At 40.4% G+C, this 25,826-nt stretch overlaps 1 protein-coding gene across 1 annotated transcript in view; it reads left to right on the forward strand.

Annotated features, from left to right (window-relative positions):
* galnt18a (UDP-N-acetyl-alpha-D-galactosamine:polypeptide N-acetylgalactosaminyltransferase 18a) overlaps window positions 1–25,826 on the forward strand; it is a 122,428-nt gene that overhangs the window by 40,927 nt on the left and 55,675 nt on the right. Inside the window, exons 2-3 of the mRNA XM_046394070.1 lie at window positions 22,620–22,824; window positions 22,955–23,121. Coding sequence (XP_046250026.1) covers window positions 22,620–22,824; window positions 22,955–23,121 — 372 coding nt within the window. The remainder of the gene's footprint in view (window positions 1–22,619; window positions 22,825–22,954; window positions 23,122–25,826) is intronic.

The raw sequence follows: 25,826 nt of genomic DNA on the forward strand, positions 1-25,826 counted from the left end.
ACACTCCAGTTTTACAAACTGCACAGAAGCTTTCAGGTTTGGCAAGGTCACCCAGCATCCACAGAGGTAGGAGGAGAGATGTTTCATCCATGTTGCTTGGAAACTAAACTTAGTGGGTCTGCCTGAGTTGATACTGCTGTGTTCACTGAATCCTTGACTACTGACAGTGATGACCTGAGATACTTCTGTCCGCTCATCTCCAGGTAACTTTACTCTTGAAAAAGATTTTGATTGTAATACATGATTAAAAGCAGTTCTAAAACTGTGCAAGTGATAGAATTACTCATTACTCAACAGCCATCACAGCATAAACAGAAATGAGAGTCTACATGTTGATAAATACGTTTTTTTCTGCAACAAACAGACCAGCAGATGTTGTTGATTTGATGGTGTGTTCACTGGCTCTGTTCAGGCCTAAAACTGACTGCATATTTTTGATGTGAGGCCTGTCAGTGATCTATCATCTCAGAGATCAACAGACAGAAATTTAATAATAAACTTCGTTTAAAAATAGTAATATCAAGTTATTTGTTTTAATAACAGAGAGTTTTAAGATTAAATTAATCAAAAGGGCATTCTTAACAGCACAGAATCAGAATTGTGTTCTAATGATATGGAATTATTTTTCAAAAGAAAAAGCAGCAGGGATTTGTCTGTATAGTAACAGGTTTTCTCTGCTAGTTCTTGGCATACTTCAGTAAATGATTAAGTCAGTGCAGAGCATGTTTTATATCCAGGAGCCTTCATCAGCTTCAGCTCGTGTAAAAACCTTTCTGAGTCATTAAATTGGTGAGATCTGGAGGCTTTATGGGTCAGAGGGATTACACATGCACTCTGTTCTCTCCTTTTTCCTCAGCACTTCATCCTCCTCACTGCCTTCTTTCACTGTCTACTCATTTCTTCATCCTTTATTCAGTTATCCTTTCTCTCAACTCACCTCCTTCCTTTCCTCACCTCCGTCTCTCTCTCCTCCTGTTTCTCCAGCCTTGTCTCTTCCTCCCTCCTCCCTTTTGCAGTCTTTGGCGTGCTGCCTCGATCATGCCACCGGTAGGTCACGGCTGACAGATGGCTAGATGTCGAGGGCCGAGGCTATAAGACATTGGGCAGAATGAAACAGGACGGGCCCCATACATTATCAGGACTCAAGGCTGTGTCTCATTTTTAACCTTTATTTTCTCTGGGAAGGCTGACAGGGAACACTCTGTGTTTGAGCAAAACCCGGCGCTTCTTGCTTTAGAAGTGCTGTGACATTTTGAATTCCTCTGTGCTCTGCCTGTTCAGCGGGGCACTTGTTACATTTTTAGGAAGGTGAAGTACCATCAGAGGAACTTGTATTTTTTTATTTTTTTTTTTCCTTCCCCATGGCCTGACACGTGTTTGCTGAGGAAACAGACCCTAATTGAAAATGTCACCACATCCAATGAGATTGTTGCTGTGATGTGGCCTCAGTACTCCCTAGACAAAATATAATCCTCGTTACTGCAAGAACCACTCCATAATGCCTCTGTCAACAGAAAAATAAAAACGTCACAAAATCAAACAGACTGAGGGAAAATTTTTCTCAATGAAACATCTGCAGTGGATGGTGCTCACTTGGTAAACCTCATCAGTCAATCCAGTAGCATTTGGATTAGGTGGTTGGTAAATGTTGGTTCCTGTCTGTTTATGTGGCAGCACACCATCATGTTACCATTTATGAGCCAGTACATCAGTCTTTGTAGCTGTATGCTGCAAAGGAAGACAACACTCCATGGCCTGCTTTTAGCTCTATCTCCCAACAGCCACTCTCAGTCGTAGGAAAGCAACCCGGCCAGGCAGTCCTAATCCAGTTCAAAATCCAACCTAAATGTTTTCCCCCAATCCATGCACAGCACCAGCAGCTATGTTCACATGCACAGCGAGACTGTCTAACTTTTCAAAGGATGAAATAATAATAATGATAATAATGTTACAAATGAAAGTTGAAAACGTGCTAAAAGGTGACAATGAGAGGAACAGAGTGATGAGAATGACACTGAGATGATCTTCATACAGAATTTACCTTTTTGATTTGCTGTCGTAGTCTAAAGGTAATTCAGTCCTCTCAGCATTTGTTATGCAGCCTTTGTTAGCTTGCTATATGCTAACTTCACACTTCAACTTCATACAAGTTTACAAGTTCGGAAAACTAGCACAGTTTGTGAAAGTAATCTCATCTGCTCACAGTAAGAAAGGGGAGTGTCAAGTGATAATTCCCTGTGCATTTGTCACTATGTGAAACCTCTTTCACATTACATGTAGAGACATGAGTCATTTGTGTGATAAAATATTGATTGATGCAATATTAAAGTTGGTGCATATGATCATTTAATGATAAGCAGATGAGTCTCCCTGTTGCTATGAATAAACCAACTACCAAAATATTCCTGTCACTAGCTGGCAATCCTGTCTCCAGTGTCAATAAGTAAGAAAGATCACATCAGCTATAATATGTGGGAAATGAGGATGGCCGTGCCATCTTCTTGACGCTTGGAATAAATTTCCTGATGTTACAGGCCATTATAGTTTTCGGTCTAATGAATCTTAGAAGCCAGAGAACCAGCAGGTTGTTTCTGCTGGAGATGCACTCTGCTCAGGAAATATGCTGATGGTGCCAGGATTGGGATCATAAATTTACCACCTGGAAGAGAGAGGTAGTGTCTGACAATACAGATGTAAAGGGTTTGAATGTCCATTGCATTATTGTCATTATGTACAGCATCAGAGAGCCTGAAATGCCATCCCGCTCACACACACCTACTGTACTGTACTTCGATTGCTAAGAGAGTTACACTTGTCTTAATTAAGTCAGGGAGGTGGGGGATGGGGGGCGGGGCATCGTGTCGCTGCCAGCCAATTCATAACGCTGTGTGAGTCTGATGCTCTGCAGATGGTGAAAACTGAAATAGACAGCAGCACAGTATGTTTTCATGCCGCAGTTAATCACAGAGTGAGCGGTGAGATTAGTCTTGAAGGCGTCCACAATCTACTTTTCAGGCAGATTGTGATATTTAATGTCCTCTTACTTCGTTTACAGCATGATTATGATTTTTTGTTATTGTTTGTTTGTTTTTCTTTTTGTCCAGTGGCCCACCACTGGATCCAGGTTACTTAAGAAAGCATGTTAAGAAGCAGCTTCTCTGTGGATGCAGGAAGTTGACACACTCACTCCCTAAGGATCGCATTACTATCAGTTTCAGTGTAGTTTTTTATGGTTCAGTTGCTGAGTTGAGCCATTTCTTTATTTTCAAACTAAGCTTACAAAAGACACATTCCCTGTTTCAATGCCTCACTCTTTTCCAAGTCCAAAAAAAACAACTTTATTATTTTGTAATTAGGCAAAAATTCATCATGCAAGCAAGGTTTCTTCCATTTCTCAAACAACATTTATGATACATAAAAGCAAAAACTCATCAGTTACAGCTAGATGTGAAGTTTGAAACCTTGTGAACAATGCCCATGCAAGGCTTAAAGAATGAAGTGACGAAATCAAAACTAAATCATTAATTTAATAAACAGCTACTGACATGTCCTCCCCCTGTCCATCTTGGCATGAGCAGTGATGGACTCTGTGCTGTCTGTGGGACAAAGAAATAAAAAGGGCATCGGCTTCATGTGGGCGGGCACCAGTATGCAGAAAGTGACTCAACTTGAAACAGTTCCAAAACCTGATCAAGATTAAGCATTTTTTATTATGTCATTCAGATTTACAGATGCATAATAATAAAAAATAAAAACATACAATGAACTATTATGTTTAACCGTTTTGAGGCAATCAATTTTCTAGCATCACATTTTTCCACTAGAAAAACACCCTAGAGGGGACTGCATCATGTCTTCTTGCACATTGGACAACTGTAGAGGGCACTTTATCATATTTTATGTACAGTAGGAGCATCCAAGAAGGCACTTTTTTCACATTTCCTTTGAGTGTGGGGGCTCCACCAGTGGGTGTACAAAATAAACTGCTGTGTTGTTGTTGCAAGGTAGGCCCAAAAGCAGGCCACAGACACAGAGGTGAGGTGAAGTTGGAGTATACAGATGAAAACTTATTGCGGGTTCTGATAGGCAAAGGGCGATGGTGGAGCACGACCGGACAGGAAGAGGACAAGGGTGGATAGCAGGCAGACAGATACGAGGCGACCCTGAGGCACACAGAGATAAGACATGTAACAAGTAGAAATGAGCACAGGGAAACATTCTCAGGATAAATAACAAAGAGGCCTGAAGCGTGTAACAACAGCAGGGATCCAGGAGCCAAGAGAGTCAGTGAGGGATTGTCACAGCCACACCACAGACATGTTTCTCATTATGTTAACTAATGCTTTCTCACGTCCCCTCTCCTCCTGTGACCCGGATATCATTCCCCCTCTGCCATCATGGAGGAACCTCCAAACCTTTGAAAGCTACTGGTGGAGACAAAGAGCAATGAGACAAGAGTTATGATAGAAACCTGAGGAGTAACCTCATTCTCCTAAGTGCGCTACACTGTCTTTAACAAAGGTAAATGCTGCATATGTTCATATCCAAAGACAATGTCCCGATTGCTCCTGATATTCCATCCTCTTGATATTCAGTTTCAGTAGATCAAATTCCTGCAGAAAAAAGCTGAAAACCTGGACAAATAAAACCAAAAGGGCAAAGTGAGACAGTTTTTTTTCCTTATTTGAATGAGGTGACCTTTTAATATTTATATAATCTTCAGTCACACTCGTCCAAATCTCTATCTGTACTTATGTGACTTTTGAGGAGTAGAGTCCGAAAGCAGGCCCAGCACGGTCCCAGGTCTAAACACCAACCTGTCCCACCTGAGACCTCAGAGACCAGTCCCAGCACCAGGAATGAATAATATTTGAATCCCTCTGGAAGTGTGAGGAGGTTGCCGCATTGTATGAGAAAGAGAGTGGTGGGTATTTACTGTCCAGTCACATCTACTCTTCTTGCTATCGCTGCAGCAGAGGTCATCTGTGTGTGTGCTCCCTCCAGGTCAACACATTATCTAAATGATTTAATATCACTGCAGCCGCCCCGACCCTCTCCTGTCATTGTGCTGTGGAGCAGGGAGACTAAGCACTCTAGGATGAATACTGAATACTTAATAGTATTTTTCATTGCTGTAGTAACAAAGGTTTTATGTATTACACAAATCATCAGCTCATTTTCTGTGTAGATATATATTTAATATGTGTAATTTTGTCAGAATATCAGCCTCAGTCGTGGAATTCCGCTCTGTGGAGGAGGTTTTGGAAGTCTTATGTGACTTTGAAACAAGAGAAACAAGAATTTTATTTTGTCCTGTTCCACCAGTGTTATAGTGTGAGATATATATATATATATATACTGTATATGATAAATGAATATGAGCCTATACAACCCTGTCCTTAAGATGGGAATCACATAGTGTCTGATTTTTTATTTCCAAATTACTTAGTGGAACAAAACTAGTGAGTGTAGCTCAGCCTCAGGGGAATAACTGAATGCTCTCAGTCTTCTGCAGCCTCTTTTCTTATTCATTATATTCAGTTTTGTATTGATTCAATGTCACAGAGCAGCGACTGGGACAGACACTTGTGTTTGCTGTTGGGTTTTCAGGAGTCTGAACGCTCGACACAACAGGTAAAAAATACTGAATATACTGCGGAAAATGGACTGCAGTTGTTTAAACACTTATATTAATTGAAGGTACAACTTCACAACACAACTTTCTCATCATATATTGCTTGTACATTGCTAGTCTTTCTGTTACAGAGAGAGTATCAGTGATTCAGCCTCTAGACAACTGTTTCAAGCAGTCTGTTTCTTTCTAGTGTACTGGAATAAGTCCTGGCTGACAGTTATGTTAAATGGGACTAACTGAGAAAGAACGGTACAGAGCACAATTGATACAATTAATAATGTTTCTGTTTTGGCTGTAACGACCATCCTAGAAGCAGAAGCAGAATTTAACAAAGGGAAATATCATTAGGGGAGTATAACAACAATTTAGTCTTGCACTTCTGTAGAGCTGGGAGACTTGCAAAGGACAGTTTTGGACAAGACAAACAGTCTAAAGCCATGCTACAGCCCGTAGATATATATACACATATGCCACATGGGTGGCTTCAGCTTGTTCCTGCAGTACATCAGTATTGCTGCCATATTGGAAAGGGCAAGACTGGCCTGCAAACAAATGCGCATTAAAGGGGGAGCTGAGTGCGATAAACTTTACATTTCTCAGCAGAATTTAATGAGTCAGTTTTGTATACAGAATTGTTGGTCAAGAATCTACTGGAAGAGACATAATATGCAGCTGTGCAGTGCGGGGAATGTGTTTAACACAGTTGACATGAAGGTGTAAATGGTGCTAATTTGTCTAGCTATGACGAGGACGTAACGTTACAGCCAGTGTGTGCTTTAGTGTTGCTTTACATCTCGGGTTGATGTCGGGATCTGTTTGGGGAAAGTTTGATAGACCTGCCAACTCAAAAATGATGTTAAAGATCTACATTTACTGAGCATCATCAACAAATATCTTTTCTTGTAAAATGTCATGACTTTATTAAGTGATAGAAAAGCTGCAGTTGCTTGGTGAATACAATGTCAGTATTGCAGATAGGAATTATCCTGTAATAAATGTGACAGTTCCGACATCATATTAGTTGTTGTATTGTTGTTTGTATACAGTATAGCCAGAATAGGTACACCAGAATAATTATTATTTATTATTGATCATAACAGCTAACAAAGAGACTTTTTACAGTTACAAAGACATTTCAGGGCTTGTAAAGTGAAACTGTAAATTAATTTAATCAACTTATACTTTAAAGCATATTTGGGAAGTGGTGCCACTGCATTCAAAGTTAAATCAGTGGAGACAGAATGTTTGTGAATGAATGAAGTCTGTCTGCTTGTTTCTGCTGGTTTCAGCCAAGGACACTGTGCCGCCTGCAGCGTTTTCCCCTCACCAGCCCTCAGCTCCCTCCTCGTCCCTCTGTCTTATACACACAATCTCAAGCACAACATGCTCACGCACACAGAGCAGAGTACTGGTCCACTGACCCGCAGTGGCTGTCAGATATTCCCTGCTGTCTCTCATGCAGATTAATCAGAGCGAGAGAGAATGAGGAAGGACAGGGACAAGTGACAAGACGATTTGAGTAGACAAGGCTTGTTTTTGACTTGTAAGAGCGAAAACTGCTGTGGGAGCTGAGGGAAATACGTGGTCTCACCGAAAAATCTGTGATAAACGATGTTTAGACAAAAGTACACCTCAGACTGATGATCAGAGTGGAAGATAAACAGCTAGACAAACCAAAAAACTCATGAAGAGCCTGGAGGGTGAGCTCTGACAGGAAGGAAAGAACAAAAGGAAATTGTTGTTCAGAAGGAATAAAATGTGTGCAGTAATGAGGAGATTTTGTTTTCTCTAGGCCAGTAGCCATCACCTTGTCATTGTGCATTATATTCCATCCCAACATTACCCTTTTAGCAATTACTTACAGGGTGTAGGAACACGTCTCAAGCAAGTAGAATGTCCTTCACAAACTCAGCATCCCCTTCATGCCTTCAGCTCTAAGAGATAACATCGTGATTCAGCAACAGTCAGCACGAGACATTGCCGGGTGTCTTTCTATTATTATATATATAAAAAAGTCTATGCTTGTTTATGCATCACTTTCCATGTTAAAATGTAAAAGATATTAGTAACTGATAGAATGGACCTTGGACTTGTGCATAGTGCTGCATTTTGAAAAGCCTCAGCCGGATTTCTTTGAACGCCCTGGCAGCTAATAGCATAGCATGCCTGCAACTGAGAAATGAAGCAGCCGTCGTGAGTGCCGCATGAGAAAACTTTGTCGGAGCACCAAACAGAAGAGTGATATTCAGATCACAGCAGGTACAGATCATTGTGATGTTACAATGCCCAGAACCCACCGTGGCATTTTGTTTGAAAGCTAAAAAAAAGGGAAAAAAAGGCACTGCAAATGTCAAAGGGGCATTGGGTGCTCTATAACCTTTATCCAACTCTGTCTGCAAACAGCAGGATGTGCAACAATATTAGAATTCCTTCTTCTGTAAAAGAGCCTTCAGTGCACCTTGACCCACAGTGGCTTGTTATTGACAGAGATTTAGGAAAAAAAACAAAAAAAACTTCATATGCCTGTGTCAGCAGGTGGCTAATGAGAGCACAGTGCCCACAGGAACACATCCTACATATTGCAGTACTACTTTGACATTAGGCTGGAGAGCAAAGCTTCCAGCTGTGCAGCTTAAGTAAGTTTTGGTGTTTGATAACATTTTATAACACTCGAATCCAACACTGAATGCACTCATTGAATCCTAATCAGTTAAAATTCAGTGTCAAATCCATTTAGGTCTAAATCCAAGTTTTAGTGTGTGTGCTGAAAGGAAAGAAACAGCATATACACAACATTTTAGACTCATGATTTAACATTCACAAAGTGCACCTACATTTTTTATGTGTAGTACTTATTTTTTTCATGAGCACCAAATACTCGGTCCTAATTGAGAATTGTTAAATTCATAAGCTTGAATTATTGAAATGACATAAATAAAGGTTTAACAACGAGATTCCTGCTACTGACACTGATGAGACTTGGTAGACAAGATGTTGTTGTAACACCTTTACAGGTAGTGTAGGTAATTTTAAACTTGTCTGGGCAAGTTACTTATGTAATTAGCATGAATAAACTACTACACTAAGCTGATAACTGCCCACAGGGGTTAAAACATGAACCACAGCTAACAAATGTCCTACAAAACATGTAAAAAAAAAAAAAAGGTAAATGTTACATGTTAAAAATAACATGGAAACAAAAAAAGATTTGATTTGAGTTTTGTTAGCCTTGGAGTTCAGCACCTCTGGATATTTTACCAGCTTGGAACCAGCTCCCCCATGCATTCTTACAGCAGCATTATCTATCACTGGACAGTTTGAAAATGCCAATAACCACTGAAGAATCCTGTGCCAAGTTTTTGTTCTAAAGCTGAGTGAGCTCTGAGCCAGTAAACCAGTAATCTCAGCACCTGAAGTAATCAGCAACTCACAGATATTGATCATCCCCCTATAGATTTAATATGGTCATTTTGTGCTGTGGGGAAATGAACAGCTTTACTCTCTGCCGCCAAGCCTTTTATTAGCTCCCAGGAACTGTGTCGTATAGCACTTTTGATTTATGTGTCTGTGTTGCGTGTGTGCAGAAGATGAAATGAGAGTGGGCGTTACTCATGTTGGCACCTTATCAGTGTGATTAGCATGACTATGAGAAGCTGTGATGGATAGAAGTTGGAGCTGAACACACAGACCTCGTCAGTGCGCACAGAGAGCCTCGCTGGATGTTTATGTGGTTGATCTACAAAGTCAAAGGTGGTAGTCAAAGGAGTATATTCATTTACCAGCAAATAGCAGCGCCGTTTGCGGAAGGGATTTTAATTTCGTCCAACAGACTCCTGACTGTGCGTTGTCCCTCAGCACAATAATATCCAGGAAGAGGGTTTATGAAATTATTTCATCTGAGTAAGTCAGTATCAGAGTCAGATATGCTGCCAGTGTGTTGCTGGTTACACTCAGGCTGCACAAATCAATGAAACAGCTCTTGGACATATTTCTGAAAGAAGAGCCTTTAACACGGTTAGCTTGGGTTCTTGTGTCCTTTTGTTAGACACCATTTGAGAATTTTGGTGTCAGCCTGGAGCTGTGACTTACTTTATTAAATTAGTACTCTTATGATGGGGGAACCAACCAGGGATAAGCCTATTGTGGCCTTAATAAACCAGGACATGTGGTGTAGTTTGAAAAGACAGCTGAATACTTAAAGCAGAAAATAATTTTAACTAATTTCTAAAGTTCTTTGGACAAAAGGGCAAGTTGGCAAAATGAACAAAGTTGTGCCTTGGCTTCAGCCTCAGCAGTGATCAGACTGACTGAACTAGTTTTTTAGCTCGCTGGTACCATTGCTAACTCTTTACAAGCAAAGCATTGTCTGCCATTGTTGCCTCTTCTCATTGCTGGCATATAATCTGCGAGTGTGCATATTTTTTGAGAGATCAAGAACAGAATATGATGAACTGGTGGTGAAAGGGGTGGAGGAGGGTTGCTCGATCAGAGAGTCACTACATGCCTCTGGGATCTTAGAAATGCAGAAAAATAAATTCTCTTCCATTGTTATTACATCAACTACTCTGTTGTACTTTGTGTAGCATATGTTAGTTTATTTAGTATGTTTAGTCTGTTTTTCCCACTAACAGTTAGGCCTTGTTTGGTTGTTTGTTTACTTACTTTTGACTAACCTACAATGCTGTAATGGGCTGCTGAATGATTGAATTTCCCTCGGGATCAGTATCAATCCATCCATCCAATCAAGTATCCATCCATCCATCCATCCATCCATCTATCTACGTCTTACAGTCCTCCTCCTGTCCATGCTTTAGTGCCATTGGATGCATGTTGTGTATGTCAGAGTCAAAGTTGTGGTTAGTCAAACTTGGTGTAAAATCATCGTCGGCCCACAGAAAAATAAATGACTTCTAGGCAGTTTCACACTAGATGTAAAAGCAGGGAGTGAGTTGGAAGCAGATCAAACCAAGAGAGAAAATAAAGGCAGTCCAGTGGCCTTGGAGTTTACGTTTCCTCTTTCACATTCATACATTTGATGTGTTTATTTGTGTCTCTAGTTTGAAGAAGCTGCACTTGATTGTTAGCACTGACACTTTTACTGTACAGTGAACAGATATGATTGCTTGCACTGTTTTAATTCTCTCCACTCCTCCTCTTCCTCTGTCTGTTCTCACCTCCTTTACCCTTCTCTCTTCACAACAAACCTGCCGTTCTCCTGCTGTGTATTAATTGGCTTCCTCGAGTACCAGTAGCAGGTTTTCCCTCCCAGTGTCTCCGGGGTCTGTTTTTTTTAAGAGAACGTGCATGTCCCTCTGTTCCTGTGATGACGCCCCCCAGAAGTCGAGCATATTGTGCTGTTAGAGCAAACAAGCCACAGCAAATGCAAATGTCTTTGTTTGGAGGAAAAAAAACCTTTGCAATCTGTTTTGATGCATATTTTAAACTGCAGCACATGCTGATGTATATTTCAAGTGAGGGACACCTGATAGAATTGTTCTGGGAAAAGTAATTCATTTGCATAAAGATGACATTTCTGTGGATCTAATTTATTTATTCCTTTCAACCACAAGTACTGTTGTGTAAGAGGTCACAGAGGAGAACATACAAGATATTTTATGATTTCCCAGAGCTGTTTTAAACACCTGCTGTCTTCCTCTGAACACAGCCGTGACTTGCAGTCACTTTGCTTAACCATAGTGTACTTTAATGTACAACTTCAAAATACAAAACATCTGTCTGTCTTAATGTTTAAATCAAGCTACTGCTGGATGAAAATAAACAAACTTGGTCTAACTCAATATTTTTGTAACTTTCTTAAATTCCAGATCTCTCAATCACAGGCCACATCTCTGATTGGTTCAACACTTAGGTCTGGTTTTGTGCTCTGTGCTATTTCTGCCTGTTGGAGAAGTAATTGCCTAATTAGAGCTTTAGAGGCAGAATTAATAATGGAGATGTCAACTTCATGGAAAGCTATCTAATTACACTAAAACAGCAATACAAAAACTGATGGAACAACAAAGATGGAACTAGTGTGGATGAGATTAACACAGCTATATACTCTAAACTGCTGTGATTCCATTTACAAAAATTACAACTTCTAATTCTGATTGGTTAAAATAGATATTAACAGTAGCAATAGTCAGTTTTCTTTTTATGGTACTAGGTTGAAATCATAACGAAAGCAACAAAAGCAAAGCTGAGGTTTTTCATTTTTCTGGCAGTCCTGTCGTATTACATACCAATTTTCAAAGTTATAATACACATTGTTTTTAGCTATGCTGGAAGCACGACTCTCCGTCAGTCTGTGGGTCACCACTTAAGGTTAAACCGGGGTTTAGTCTGAGACTTCCCTCCATTGAGACAAAGCTTGAAAAAAAATTCTCTGTGGAATATCCCATTTAACATTTACAACATGGATTGGCACAGAATTTTGTAGACATTTATGGCTCCACAGCTGTTCTGCAGCTCCAATATAAAGTTTCAGTAGAAGCTGCATTACAGTAAATTCAAGGGAAAAGCTCTTAAAAAGCGTGCCATTATGTGCACTGCATGTTGCAGCTGTCGCAGTTTCATGTCACCCTCAAAAGAGATGCAGCTTTATTGAGGAAATCGTGCAGAATGAGATTGGAGAAATTAATATCGCTTGAGGTTGATAAGAGAATCTCTTGTCTTTTTTGTTTTTACATCTGTCTTTCCAACAAACGCCTTTTAAGCAGTTGCGCTGTCATGTGCTTGCATGAGAATGAAATATTGTGTGTAGTGCTGTAATGTTATTAGTGAAGCAGTGGAGCCGTTTGTTGCTGCAGAGAGCCATATGGACTTCCAGGAAGACCCACTCAATCTGTATTGATTCTCTGGAAGTGGACAACTTGGAGAGTCAAGCGGTCATCTATGATCAAGACGCAGATTACCCTCCCATCATGTATGCTCCCCATGGTGTGTGTGTGTGTGTGTGTGTGTGTGTGTGTGTTCTCAGTGCATGTGTCTAACTTCTCCCTATATGTGTGAAAGTGTGTGTGCGGGCATATAAATCTTCCGAGAGCCATGATGGATAATGTTTTTTGCCAAGCCGCAGAGGGAAACGATCCATTGGCTACGCACACGCACGCACGCGCGCACACACACACAATCAGAAAGAAGGAACGGCAGTCATTGTTGAGGCCATCGCACTTTGGCGGCAGAGAGATGGGGAGAAAATGATGGCTGATAGTTTTAAAAGGTTGTTAGTGTGGTAAAGGAGGGAAATGGCTTGATAATGGAATCTGTCTCTCTGATCTTTAATCTGCAAGCTGTCAAGCCTTGTGTTGGAGAGCCAACAGAGAGAGAGAGAGAGAGAGGAGAAAACACTCTTCATTATTCCGCTCGGTAAACAAGGAGGTGAGGGTTATCAAAGCGAGCGAGTACAAATTTAGATAAGTCAGCTTGCACAAGGAAATTGCAGATAAAAATTTCAGCGCTGCGGTGTATCTTGTCGTCTTTGTTCCCTCGGAGAGCTCAACAGCTGAATACCTGCTGTCAGACGTGCACTTCATTACACGGTGGAAAATATACATGTCGGACTCATGTTTGAATAAGCCCCTGCGAGTCACTTTTAACGTGGAAATCTTGACTGGGTCAGACTCAGAAACGTTTCTGTCACACTTGCAATGCGGCTGACCTGAATGCGATCACATTAACAGAGAGGCTGCAGCGTGAGATGAAATAAACTGAGAGAGTTAAGGGAGCGCAGTATTTATTACTTTGTCATGCATCAGCATTTTGGTTGTGCTTTTGGTTGTGTTATTAAGATAAATGAGCTATTTCTAAACTTTAGATCAGTTAGATGACATCAGATCAATCTGCAATAGTGTGATTACAGTTTATTCATTTATTTTCTGTGGTGGTGTTGGACAAATGAGTAGACAATGTCCCAACAAGCTGGGAAACAGCTTTTGATGCTTTTCCTTTGAAGCATCTCATTTTATTTTTTGATAATATTGATATTTGCACTGTTAGTTGGACAAATCAATTGATTAATGGTGAAAATACTCAGCAGATGGATCCCTAATGAAAATAATCATCAGCTGCAGGATTATAAAGTAATTCAAAATGAGCTCCACCGCACAGTAAAATCCTGCTTTGTCACTGATTCATGAGTCATACTAATCAAATGAGATCATGTATGACAGTATGATGTACATACTAGTACTAGTGCGTTTTCCTGATTAAACTTACATTTTTTACTTGAATAACACTTTGAGCGCAGGACCTTTGCTTCGAGCAGAGTCATTTAACAGTGTGGTGTACACTGACTCTGCTTCCTTGTGTGTCTCTGGTTGCGTTGTATAGATTTGACTTGTCCAGGTGTGATCCATTAAACACATTATTCATACCTGAGGGGAGAGGAGGAAGACGAAGATCACCATCTGCACACTGCTTGATTAAATTAATCAAGTATGAACTTTTGCGCAAGGCTGCACCCCCCCCCCCCCGTCTCTCTCTCTCTCTCTCTCTCTCTCTCTCTCTCTCTGCTCTCTCGCTCTCTCTGCTCTCTCTCTCTCACCTCACCCTCTTTCTCTCTGCTCTCTCTCCTCTCTCTCTCACCTCTCTCTCAACTCTATCTCACCTCTCTCTCTTTCTCTGCTCGCTCCTCTCTCCTCCCTCTCTATCTCTCTCTCTCCTCTCTCTCTCTTTGCTCTCTCCTCTCTCTCTGCTCTTTTTCCTGTCTCTCTGCCCCCCCTCTCCTCTCTCTGTCCCTACTCTCTCTTTCCTCTCACTCTCTCTATTCTCTCTCCTCTCTCTCTGTCTCTCTTTCGCTGCACAAAACTAGTTTCCTTCACTTCGGAAATGTGCGTAAGGGCTCAGTCTTTGCTCCAGCTGGGAGCAGCACAACATTGTGCAAATGACTCTTGTGCTAGTGTGCTCATGGCAACACAATCAAACACACTGCAAACAATTGAAAAGGCACTTTTTGTGAGTCATCACTCGCTGTGATATGAAAAGAAGCTGTTTTGTGATTTGAAGGAGCTCCGAGTGAGTACGAAAGGCAAATGAATTGCCTGTGTTTCCCGTTTGCCTCTTTAAATATTGGAACACATAAAGCTTTCAGAGGGAAATCATTTTGCAGGGCTTGCAGAGCAAATGAGATTCTCTCCACAAAAACATTTTTTTTTCTCAAAACCTCGGGTGTGAGTGGGTGCGTGTTTGTGTTACAAGTGCAAAGCCTGCTGGGATAGGTTCCTGCAAACCTGTTTCAATGTGGGTCTGATGTGAACTTGAAAGTACACAGAGGAGGCACAGAGGTCTAATTGAGTGTTTATCCATGCACAGTGTTTTGCAAATCGGGCTCATGTCCCGTTTAAGGTCTTGATCAGTTTAAGCAGTTTATGTGCATCTTTATATCCCACACATAAATCAATGGGGCTGAACAGACACAAGATTCCTGTTTTACTGTGTGATTTCCTGCGGGGGATAAAAACAAACATTAGATGGGTGATGTAAACACTTTGTATCAGTGCTTTCACTTCATCAAAATAAGAGCTGATTGCACTCAGGAAATGAACTCCATATCCTGAATACTCCCTTCTCTGCAACAGCATTCAATTTCTCCTCAGCTGATGTGCTCAAAGATGGGTACATTATATGTGGAGTATTTTGTGGTGAGTCGTTGGAAACTAGCTGAATTGAGGGCAGCGTCACTACGAAAAGGTGAAAAGGTTTCTAAAATAATATGCTGGAAGCATCTGTTACGCTGACTCACAGACAGCAGGGCGGGAATGCGTAAGCTCCCTAAACAAGATCCAGCACTGAATCATTGTCACAACCCCAGAGCAGTTCCGCTCCACACCAACAGGCCTGTACTTACATGATAATAATGTCAACTCTGTCCTCAGAGCACATCTCCATCACCTTTTTGAGGACTACTGTTATTATGTCTCTGAACTGGCTGATGCAATCCAGTGGAGGATGTCAGAAAATGTTCACCAGTAAGCATTTGGATTTTGAGCACATCCGGTCGAAGCATGCATCCTGTGCCCTGCCTGTGAGGAGGTTTGATTATCCTGAATTTTGTTCACAGTTTGGTTTTTAGTTTTCAGTTCCGCTTTTTCTGTCCAACTGCCTCTTGAAAAATTGTGATCCAACACTTCGTCTCCCCGTCTACCAGCCGGCTGTCAATCACGGCTCAGCTGACAGGCGAGCTGCCGAGGTCTTATCGAGCTGTTAGAATTGGCTATGCAGGGCATGGTAAGGTTTTACATCAAACCAAACGAGCATTGGATTTTCACACGACATGTATATCAAAACAAAAACATCCAGAAATAAAATAAAGTGTTTTTGTCTCCTTTTTAAAAATGGTGCAGGTCTTAGCTTTGGTGACACTTTCAGAATGTTCATGAAGCTGCAGCTGCAGGACTTCAGGTTGGACTCACGCTGTTGTTTGATATTTTGAAGTAGGACTGTAATCAACCAAAGAAATTCTTGGTCGACTGAAGCCCTCAAATTTCAACTAAAAATTGACAAATGATGCGAAGACTAGAAAGACTAGTACTCCTATTATATATTAAATTATTAATTACTATTATATATTAAAGTCATTTTTGATTCTGTCGGCTTATTCTCTTGGCTCTGACAGCATTTTGCGTCACATGCATCTGCGCAATAACATAGCCCTTGATTTCTGAAAATATACTATGTCAATTAGTGATATCCACACAAGAACTGTTGAGGAATATTTAGACAATTGTTTTTGTCATGTTATAATAATTGATGGACACAGATCATTTCGCTCTATGCATGTCCTCGCACATATGAGCTCAGCTTTGTGGCTGAGACACGAATAGACTATTAACTTAAAACTTTTACCCTTTAACACAAAAAGCGAGTCACACGGCCGATGTCTTTGACATGGTAGAGGAGGACTGACTGTAAATGAAACGCTCAAAATTAAATAAATATTCCCTCGAACCACCGGACCTAGGTCTTCTACTACATTCTTCAATCTATCTATGTCTCTAGTGGGTTGGACTCATCCAAAATAGTGAAAGCGGAGGTGTTCCGAGGACAGACTGTTACCTGTGAAACCAGGGTGCTCTGGAAACACCCCCATTAGCACTTGGTACTTTCCTCCTGATGAAATTAACACAGCAAAAAATTGACCAATCAGAAGTTTGGTCAAGCCAGAACGTAGTGACCAATAAATCTCCCAGTCGACTGGGAGATTACAGTCCTGTTTTGAAGAACGTTCAGCTCTGCTTTAACTGCTGGGTGGGCATATCACACACAATATTATGTCATTATCAACCTAAGAAAACCTTTTAAGAACATTAGAAATTCCTTGTTTTTGCTCTTTAATGGCTAAAAAACAAAAAATCAGAATGGCGACCAATAATAACTTTGATTATAGCACCAGAGTAGAAGTGTCCCACAATATAGTATAAGATGGAAATGACAAAACACTAAAAGCAGAAGTATGTGGAACTGTGCACAGGACAGTCATTAAAATAAAAGTATAATGCAGCTTCCACATAAGTTCTATCAAAGGGTTGCACACTAGACTCAGCAGTGACCATCTCACACTGAGCTCCTTCTAGACCCTGTGGTCTGAAGTATGAGTGTGGGGTGCACACTGTCACCACATGTTCTCTTTCCATAAATACAAGTTTATGTGGATCTGTATTCACTGTACTGTATGCATGGGTTTGTGTTATGCATCATTTATTCTTATTTCCATTGTTGTTCCTGGTGTTTTCACAGTCCCGCAGTCTTTGCCAATATGAAGGCTGGCCTTTCATGTCTGCCCTAAGAAATATTTCACACCAAGAACAAATAAACAACAAAATGGAGCAAGCATAAAACAATGCAGGATAATCATATTTCCTGTTGCTCTTACAGATATTCCATATCAATTCAAAGGCCTCGCATATTTCAATTTTGAATTGTTGTTCTTACAGTTTCCTAGACTTTTAGTTTGCTAATTCCTGCAGCAGTCATAAAGGCAGAGGGAAATGAATTTCATTAAAAAGCCTTTACAGCCGCAGGTCTACATTTGTGTCTTTCCTCCACAGTACAAACAGAAAAAAAATGTCTGTGTGTTTATTGTGTAATTGTCTTAAACCTTTAATGTATTAATTACTCAAAACCCCCGTGGTTTATGTGGTTGGTCTTGACTTCGGCCCAGTGACAGTGTGTGCTGAGGTGAGACCTGTTCCACAGCATGCAGCATCCTGTCTTTTGGGCCAACAGCACGCTAATCCTGCATAAAGTGACTGGAGGACAAGGTGAGACACTTTGTCACCCAGCAGAGCAGCTTGTTCTTATTCCATTAGGTTGTATAGAGTCCGAGTCTGATGCCTTGTGTATGTGTGTGTGTGCGTGTGTGTGTGTGTGTGTGTGTGAACAGGGAGCTGTCTCGCTGTTCGAGCCAATAGAAGAGTGTATCTGTGCAAGCTGATGTGATGGAGCTCAGGGTCGCCTAGTTTACAGATGCCCAGGGATGAATACCTTCTGTCACAACCCCTTTACTTTACAACCCCTGTCTGCCTCTCCTCCTTCTCATCACTCTCTCACTCTTGTCATCTCATCACTGTTTCTCTCTTACGTGCTCTCTCTTGCAGTGTATGGGTCTGAGGAAGCTGATTATTTTTTTTTATCATGCATCAAAGTGCTTAATGCCTTTTTTCAATTTAGCAATTACATTTCAGTTAGGGTGTACGAAAATGAGTATTGTGAAATTTTCTTTTGTGATACTGTATCAATTGTCAAAATTACTGAACAGATATTTAATGAATAGTTTACATGTGAAGGTTTGTGACTGTGGCTTCATTTAGTCTTGTGTTTAAACCCCTGGCAGCTACATAGCAGTGTTATGTTGCAGTGTCAACTGAGAAAAGAACAAGTAAGCACATATCTCTTGTGTAAACCACGCAGGTATGTGACACAGCATCTCACCTTACACGGCTCTACAATTTTGTAATTCATTACTTTTTTATAAAAAAAACAATTAGAGAATTTATTTCCAAAACTCCTAATCCCTGCCTTTTAGAACCATTCTCGTCTTTTATATGTGTCTGTGTGTGTGTGTGTGTGTGTCCTGTGTGTAATCACAGCTGAGCAGACATTGACTAGCAGCCAAGTTCCAATCCCCAAAAAGGGTATCACAAAACAAATTTCCACTGTTTATTGTCATGATGCAGTTGTGGATGCTGCTTGACTGGACCATGAGCAGCACTTCACCTCTGACCCCCAAGGTCCTGTGTGCGTGTGTGTGTGTGTGTGTGTGTGTGAGGTTAGGCTAGAGGATATTAACACCGTGAGTAACTGCAAGTGGATAGTGTGCAGGACACAATACTGTAAGTCATAAAAGATACTGTAGATTCATACAGAGGTGTGGCATAAAGTGAGCCCAGTCACAAGTTTACAGCAGTTCATTTTTCCATTCCGCACCTTCTCATCTAGAGGCAACAGAACAATATCTCTCAATATGTTCTGGCCAGCCTGACATGAAAGCTGAGGGTGAATTGTAAAGGCTTTCATTTGACCCCCATGAAATTCTTGCTGACGTCTCATTTCTACACGGTTTTGTTTTGTGCCTGTAATTTCATGTAAAATACAGAGTCTGCCACCATTCTGTATGTTTTTGCTGTTCTGTTCTGTTCTGTTCTTGTTCAGGGCTGGGCAAGCAGTCAAAACTGGAAGAAAAGCAGACAAAGACATGAAATAAAAAGCTAAACAAGAGACAACAAGAGAAAAAATAGAAGATAAAATGGGAAACTAGCAATAATAAAACATCAAACCATGACAACAGGAACGATTGGCCTTCCAGTTGACTAGCGGACATACACAGATTTATGTAAAAACAAGCTGTAACACTACCATCAGGCCAAAATATCTGCTTGTGAGCAACAAATATAAAATGTATTAGACAGATATAACTTTAACTCATTGACTCCATGAGCTTTGCTATAGTCCCACTCATAGGATAACATGTCAGATTTATAAGGCAACATAGCTCATACAGTGGTTCCAGCTCAAGTGCATTTGTAGTGCACAACAGAAATATAGTTGAAGTTGGTTTCTTTTTTGAAAGTGAAAGGACAAGATGGATACCAGTCTTGTGTCTGCACATGAAGAATCTGCTGGATTCAGGATGTACACTTTTTGGTAATACTTTTTCCCCAGATTCTTGCACCAAATGAGAATAAGCACATTTCTTAAAATTTTGAAGTAGACCAACTGACCTCTCAGTCAGGACAAAACACACACACACACACACATATTCATCCATTCATCCATCCATTTTCTATACCACTTTGCCTGTGAGGGTTGCGGGGGGCCAAAGGCTACACCAGCTGACAACAGGCAATGACTGGGCATGCACACAAATACAGACACACACATATATATATAATGCTGATTATGTCTGCTGTTGTGCTCAGTTATCATTAGCTGCAATTAGATTTTCTCTGACAGTCAACAGTAAGGCACACCCACAGGCAGAGCACAAATTAAAACACTCTTACACTCTGTCCCTGTTGCACCTACACATGCACTCATTAACATATACACTTCTGTAGGTGCTGTATTACACACACACACACACACACACATTCACAGCCTCACTTTAGTTGTACTTGATTCCATCTGACTTTTAAGCTGTGCCCTTGAGCCATGCTGGAAATGGTAGCTCGGTCCTACTAAATTTATAATGAAATATGTCATACACAGTGCAGGGCAGGACACAACAAACTCCCTCTGTTTCTCTGTCCTCCATTCAAACACTAGGAAACTACTATGGCAAGGTTTATTAACATTTAATAGTAAGTGATAATGGCAGTTGTAGTTAAAGATATATCACTAGTCAGAATGTTACTTCTTGATGCTAAAAATCAATTCCTCACTCGTTTATTGGAGTACTGCTGTTTAAATATTAAAATGGCATTCTTAGCTCCTCTGTGATGCATGTGTCCTTTTCTTTCTTAAAGGTGTGAGTATATTCAGAAACTTTTCCAAGTGCACTTCTCATTTCTGCTGTCCTGCTGTGCTGAACAGCACAATGCATTAACTAAAAGTATCAGGGAACTTAAATGGCTTTTTTTCAGCCAACTTTCCTCATATAAACTCAAAAAAGCTGCTCAAATGGCACTTGAAAATCCTCAAAACTTAAAGTGAGTCACAGTGCATTTGTGGGCAACAAAAGTCTAAATCATTTGCAGTGCTTTTAGGGTGCTTATTATGAGCCTATGGAGGAGGTGGCATTTCACCCACAAGAGCATTAAGTATGTTATTGCCAAAGGCTGAAGTACTGCTCTTCACACTAATAAAAAACCCATTCAGCTGAGGAGGTAGAGAAGTGAGAAGTACCTTCAGTGGGCCTGTTTGGAGGACAGAAGAGAAAAGGAAAAGTGACGTTTGACAGACTCGAGCCAGGATCTTGAAATTAAATTGAAATTAAAAGGCTGTTTTTATTCATAAAAATCAGTATATGAGTGTTGTATTAATCCCTGGTGTTTGTTTTGACCTGTGCAATCATTTGGTCAAAGCCAACGAGAAGATATTTACTTTGTCCTCTGACAGCACTGCAATGATGTTGTGTGGTGTTCGCAGTGATGGCATACCCTACACTTGTGTTGTTTCTGAGGTTTTTATTTTAAATTATTTAACTCTTTTTGACTTAATATAAAATATTATTGGTATAAAAATATAGTTTTGAAAATGATAAAGGAAGTTAAAGTCTGTTAAGTTAAGCCTCACCTTTTTTTAAAAGCCCAGATTATTTGAAGAATTACATAATGAACACCCCCTTGTCTCCAATTTTCCCCTTTGTTTAGAAAAACATACCTTCCACTCATCCTACAAAATATATCACGAGAATGCAGAAACAATTCCAAACCTCGGACAAAATTCCAAACAAAACCTTTTCAGACATATACAAAATATTCACTATAGCTGCGATGTCATTATAGTTTCCTTATACACAAGCTCACAGTGATCCTCAGTGTTCTGCTAATTAGAGTGGTTTTATTTTTCAGGCTCTTGTAAGCAGTTGAAAGTGAATGGAGAAATCACCATTTGAACTGGTGTCTCATATTTTAATTGTGAATTTTATTTCTGTTGCCTCACCACCTTTTCAACACCAACAGGTCAAGGTGTTTTTTGTATGCGGTCTCATGAATATTTCATTCTGTCAGCTGATCCCTGTCTTCCAGCGACTCAGACAAACAGCAGACAGCTGCATTCAGATTCTGCTGCTACTTTGCTCCAAATCTGCCATACAGTGAGAACAGGTGACAGGGACGCTGCAAAGCATCATTCTACATCGCTGTTTCAAATCATGCAGGGATGAAATAAGTGCAGCCTCTTGGTCCGTTTGCATGCTTTAAATCACACAAAATATAAATATTTCAAACCACCAAGTCTGCTATCTCTTGTTTGCATTTTTTTCCTAACAGGCCTTAAGCATATTTTCTACTCTCACTGTTTTCCACTATGCATGGGAAGCAGCTGGCGCTGCACATGTTGCACCTAACAGTAAGCTACAGTGCTGATTAAAAAACATGTCTCCTTGGGCATGTTAGTGGATTTGTGTCCACCTCTGCACACATAGATCAGCACAGCTGCCAGATTGAGTTACTTGTAATGACAATGAAAATGCTTGTTGTTGCGCATCACATTTGTGTTCCATCCTTTCCCTCATGCTGCTGAAATTATTCTTTCAGCTCTCCGCAAATGGGATTTTTGTCTGATTACCACACAGCATACTTAGTGCTCGGTCAGTGTAAATTTTCTGCTAAGCATCATGAGTAGAACTGAAGGAAGATCGTTCGTCATTCAGTTTCTCCACAGCCTAACGTTAGGTAGCTGTCATCTAGCTGGCATCTGGCTGCACGGTGTTGAGTCATGGGTCTTGGAGAAAAGTGTCGGAGAAAACTGAAAATACTGAAATTTATTGCCCCCAAAAAAGTGTGTCCAAAGTACATCAGTGTCTCTCTCTTTCTGTCCACAGAGACCCCTCAAAAGGACGGGGAAGACACCGCGTCTTCATCAGACTCAGCATCAGACTCTGCCTCGCTGTTCAACCACTGGGGTCACGACCTGGGCCCTGAGAGTCGAAGGGTTGCCCTCAAGAAGTTCCGTTACTATGGCTATAATGGCTACCTTAGCGACCGCCTCTCCCTCACCCGACCAATCCCAGATTTGCGACCAGATGGGTCAGTCAGTTGATAGATGTCTGCACTGTTTATTGATTAATTGATCTGTATGGGTTCCACCTTTAATAGAAGGATGCTGTTTGTGCTACAATTAGGAAGCCTCTGATTGTCGCTGTTGACCCTCCCTTAGGTGCAGAAACATGTCATATTCATCAGATCTGCCTCAGCTCAGCATTGTCTTCATCTTTGTCAATGAGGCCTTGTCAGTGCTGCTTCGCTCCGTCCACACAGCCGTCCAGAGGACTCCATCGCACCTGCTCAAAGAGATCATACTGGTGGATGACCACAGTAACAGCGGTAAGAATCGTAAAACTTCCCCCCTAAATTTGTGTTTATGATCTGTGGACAGCATGCCCACCTCTCTTAAATGTAAAGTTTAAACGGGAACACAGAGCTTATTCTCCATTCATACCTTCATCCTTCCACAGGGAGCAATCAGTTTCAGGAGGGATGAAAAGTTGTTTCCCATTTTTATATTACTCTTGGTAGCAATATTTCTCCATGAAAGCAATCACCTCTTGGCCATAGATTTTCAGGGGGTACTTTATTATCAATGTATATTTGCCCATTGATCTCTGAATTTGATCTGTTGGGGTGTAGTGGTCCACAGAGGATGCCTTTTGAGGAAAAACAAGGTATGCTGTACTTACAGGCATATCATAAACCAAATTTAACCCTCTGTAAATACAAGAATTTCAACAACCTCCGGAAAAGAGGTGGGACCTAAGAGTTCTAAAGGTACTACTTTAAAAAAGATGCAATCTGCCCTTTGAGTTTGAAAAGTGTGGTTTAGAGACTGACTTGACTGTTTAAACGCATAAGCGTAAACATGTTGTGATTTATGCTGGGTGAAAAATACGTTGTTTGTTGTTTGTTTGTTGTTTAACCCTGTGGCCTCTCGTTTCACAAAAGTAAATGGTGAGAAATAGCAGGAAATGTGGGATGTGGGTGTGATACTGGGCTGAATGGGTGAATGCTTCTCATTTGTCTCCCTGACAGTACTGAGAATAGTTCAGCATTTTGTCAAATACACATTACTTCACTTTCTTGCGACAGTTAGATGAGAAGATTAATATCACTCTCAAGTCTGTGCATTAAGTATGAAGTTGGAGCCAGGAGATGGCTCTCCGAAACTTTAAAGAGACCAGCTGTTTCCTCTACTTCCAATCTGTTAAATAACCTGCTTTAGGTGCATTCCTGATTTTCTTACCTGACTCTGTTCCCAAGAAAACAAATAAGTGTGTTTTCCAACATGTCAAAAAATTCCTTTAAGTTATTAAAACTTACCATTATGTATAGGTCACTGTAGGGATATTGTAGGAATATTACACAGGGTTTTTCCTCACATTGTGGGGCACAAATCTATAAAGTGGAGTAATTACAGTAAGTACGGACTCCTGGAGGTGAGCTAAATCCTAGACTGTTTATTTTATGTCTTATGTATTTTATGGTCTTCTTTGAATGGTGCACAGAGATCATGACGTGCAAACATAAACTGTATCACTGCTGTATGGAAACAGACTATAAAACGTACTACAGCAGTCGCAGGCGAAGCATGGGTGGGGCTTGTCTGTTAGAGGGCCAGTATTAATAATTGCATCACGTACTATGGAACATATTTCACTTCAGCCAAATCTGTAATTACCATTATGAGTAATCTGTCTGCTGCCGTTTATGGGTTTCTCACTACTCCTCTGTTCTTCAGTAATACAGTATATAGTTGAATGCTGATCAGTGGAGCAAAGAGGGGATAAACAGATTCAACATTTACCTCGAATTACACCCTCCTAATGCATTACAACCATTCAAGTTAATAGTTGTCTGGTAAATATGATTTAATGCTTTTGCTTTGCCATGAATAACAGTTGTGTGGCAGCAATTCATAATTAAGATAATTGATGGAAGATAACTTTGGAAGTGAAAGTGCATGATCACTACTGTAGCTTATTGATTGCACATGGTATAATTGTGACAAATGAGGGTCAACTGAAGCTAGATGAAGACAAAAGAGGAAACACAGTCAAACTGATTTTTTGTCACCACCAGAATAGTAAATTAGCAGAGACATCAGGGGCTGTATTCATGAAGCACCAACGTACTGATCAGAGATCAGTGAGCCATGCAAACCTCCATTAATGTCACAATGACATTACCTTGAATCACTTTGTCTCACCATTAGCCAAATCTCCAATTCATAGCTTATACTAATTCAACAGTTCATCCAAAATTGGGGTTGCGAGTAAGAATTTAATGTAATATTTTTTTTAAATGAGCTGATTAATTATTTGGTCTACAAAATGTCAGACAATTGTGGAAAAGCCTCACACTTTATATCACGGTATATATTTTCAGCCAGCATCATGGCTCATCACATGAGACATTGGTCACAGTCCACAATGAAGTATCTTAAAATTATTGGCTGAATCACCATGAAATTTTGTAGACATCGTATCAATGTGCCTTTCATACAACAAAGTTTTTGTTTATTATTTATAGTGTCCTGTCTTAAAAACTATGGGATATGTTGATGGATGAAAATTTTATGGGAACAAATAATGAACAAATTTCTGTTGTAGTAACTTTGGTGACTACCTAACGTTTTATGGTGCCATCAGGTTAAATCTTTAATTTGTTCAACAAGATGATTTATGACCATTTACCTGCAAAAGTGATGACTTTCCCATCCCTAACTCTCAGCTGTGTGTCATTGCTGTTTAGCAAATGTTATCATGCTAAAATGATAAACTAAAATGGCAAACGTGGTAAACATTATACCTGCTATGCATTACCATGTTGACATTGTCATTGTGAGCATGCTGCTGATGGTAACATATAGCTCAAAGCTCAGCAAGAAGCACAGCCTCACAGGGTGACTAGTGCATAACAGTCTTTCTAGGTGGAAGGACAATATTAGATGGTGCAAACTGATGTCCATGTAAAGTGAAAATAATCCTACTTCAGTGAAAATTGTTAGCACATACCAGAGCTTTATTAATCTGAAT

The sequence above is a fragment of the Scatophagus argus genome, chromosome 7 (genome assembly GCF_020382885.2).
Source record: "Scatophagus argus isolate fScaArg1 chromosome 7, fScaArg1.pri, whole genome shotgun sequence".
NCBI classification, from domain to species: domain Eukaryota; kingdom Metazoa; phylum Chordata; class Actinopteri; family Scatophagidae; genus Scatophagus; species Scatophagus argus.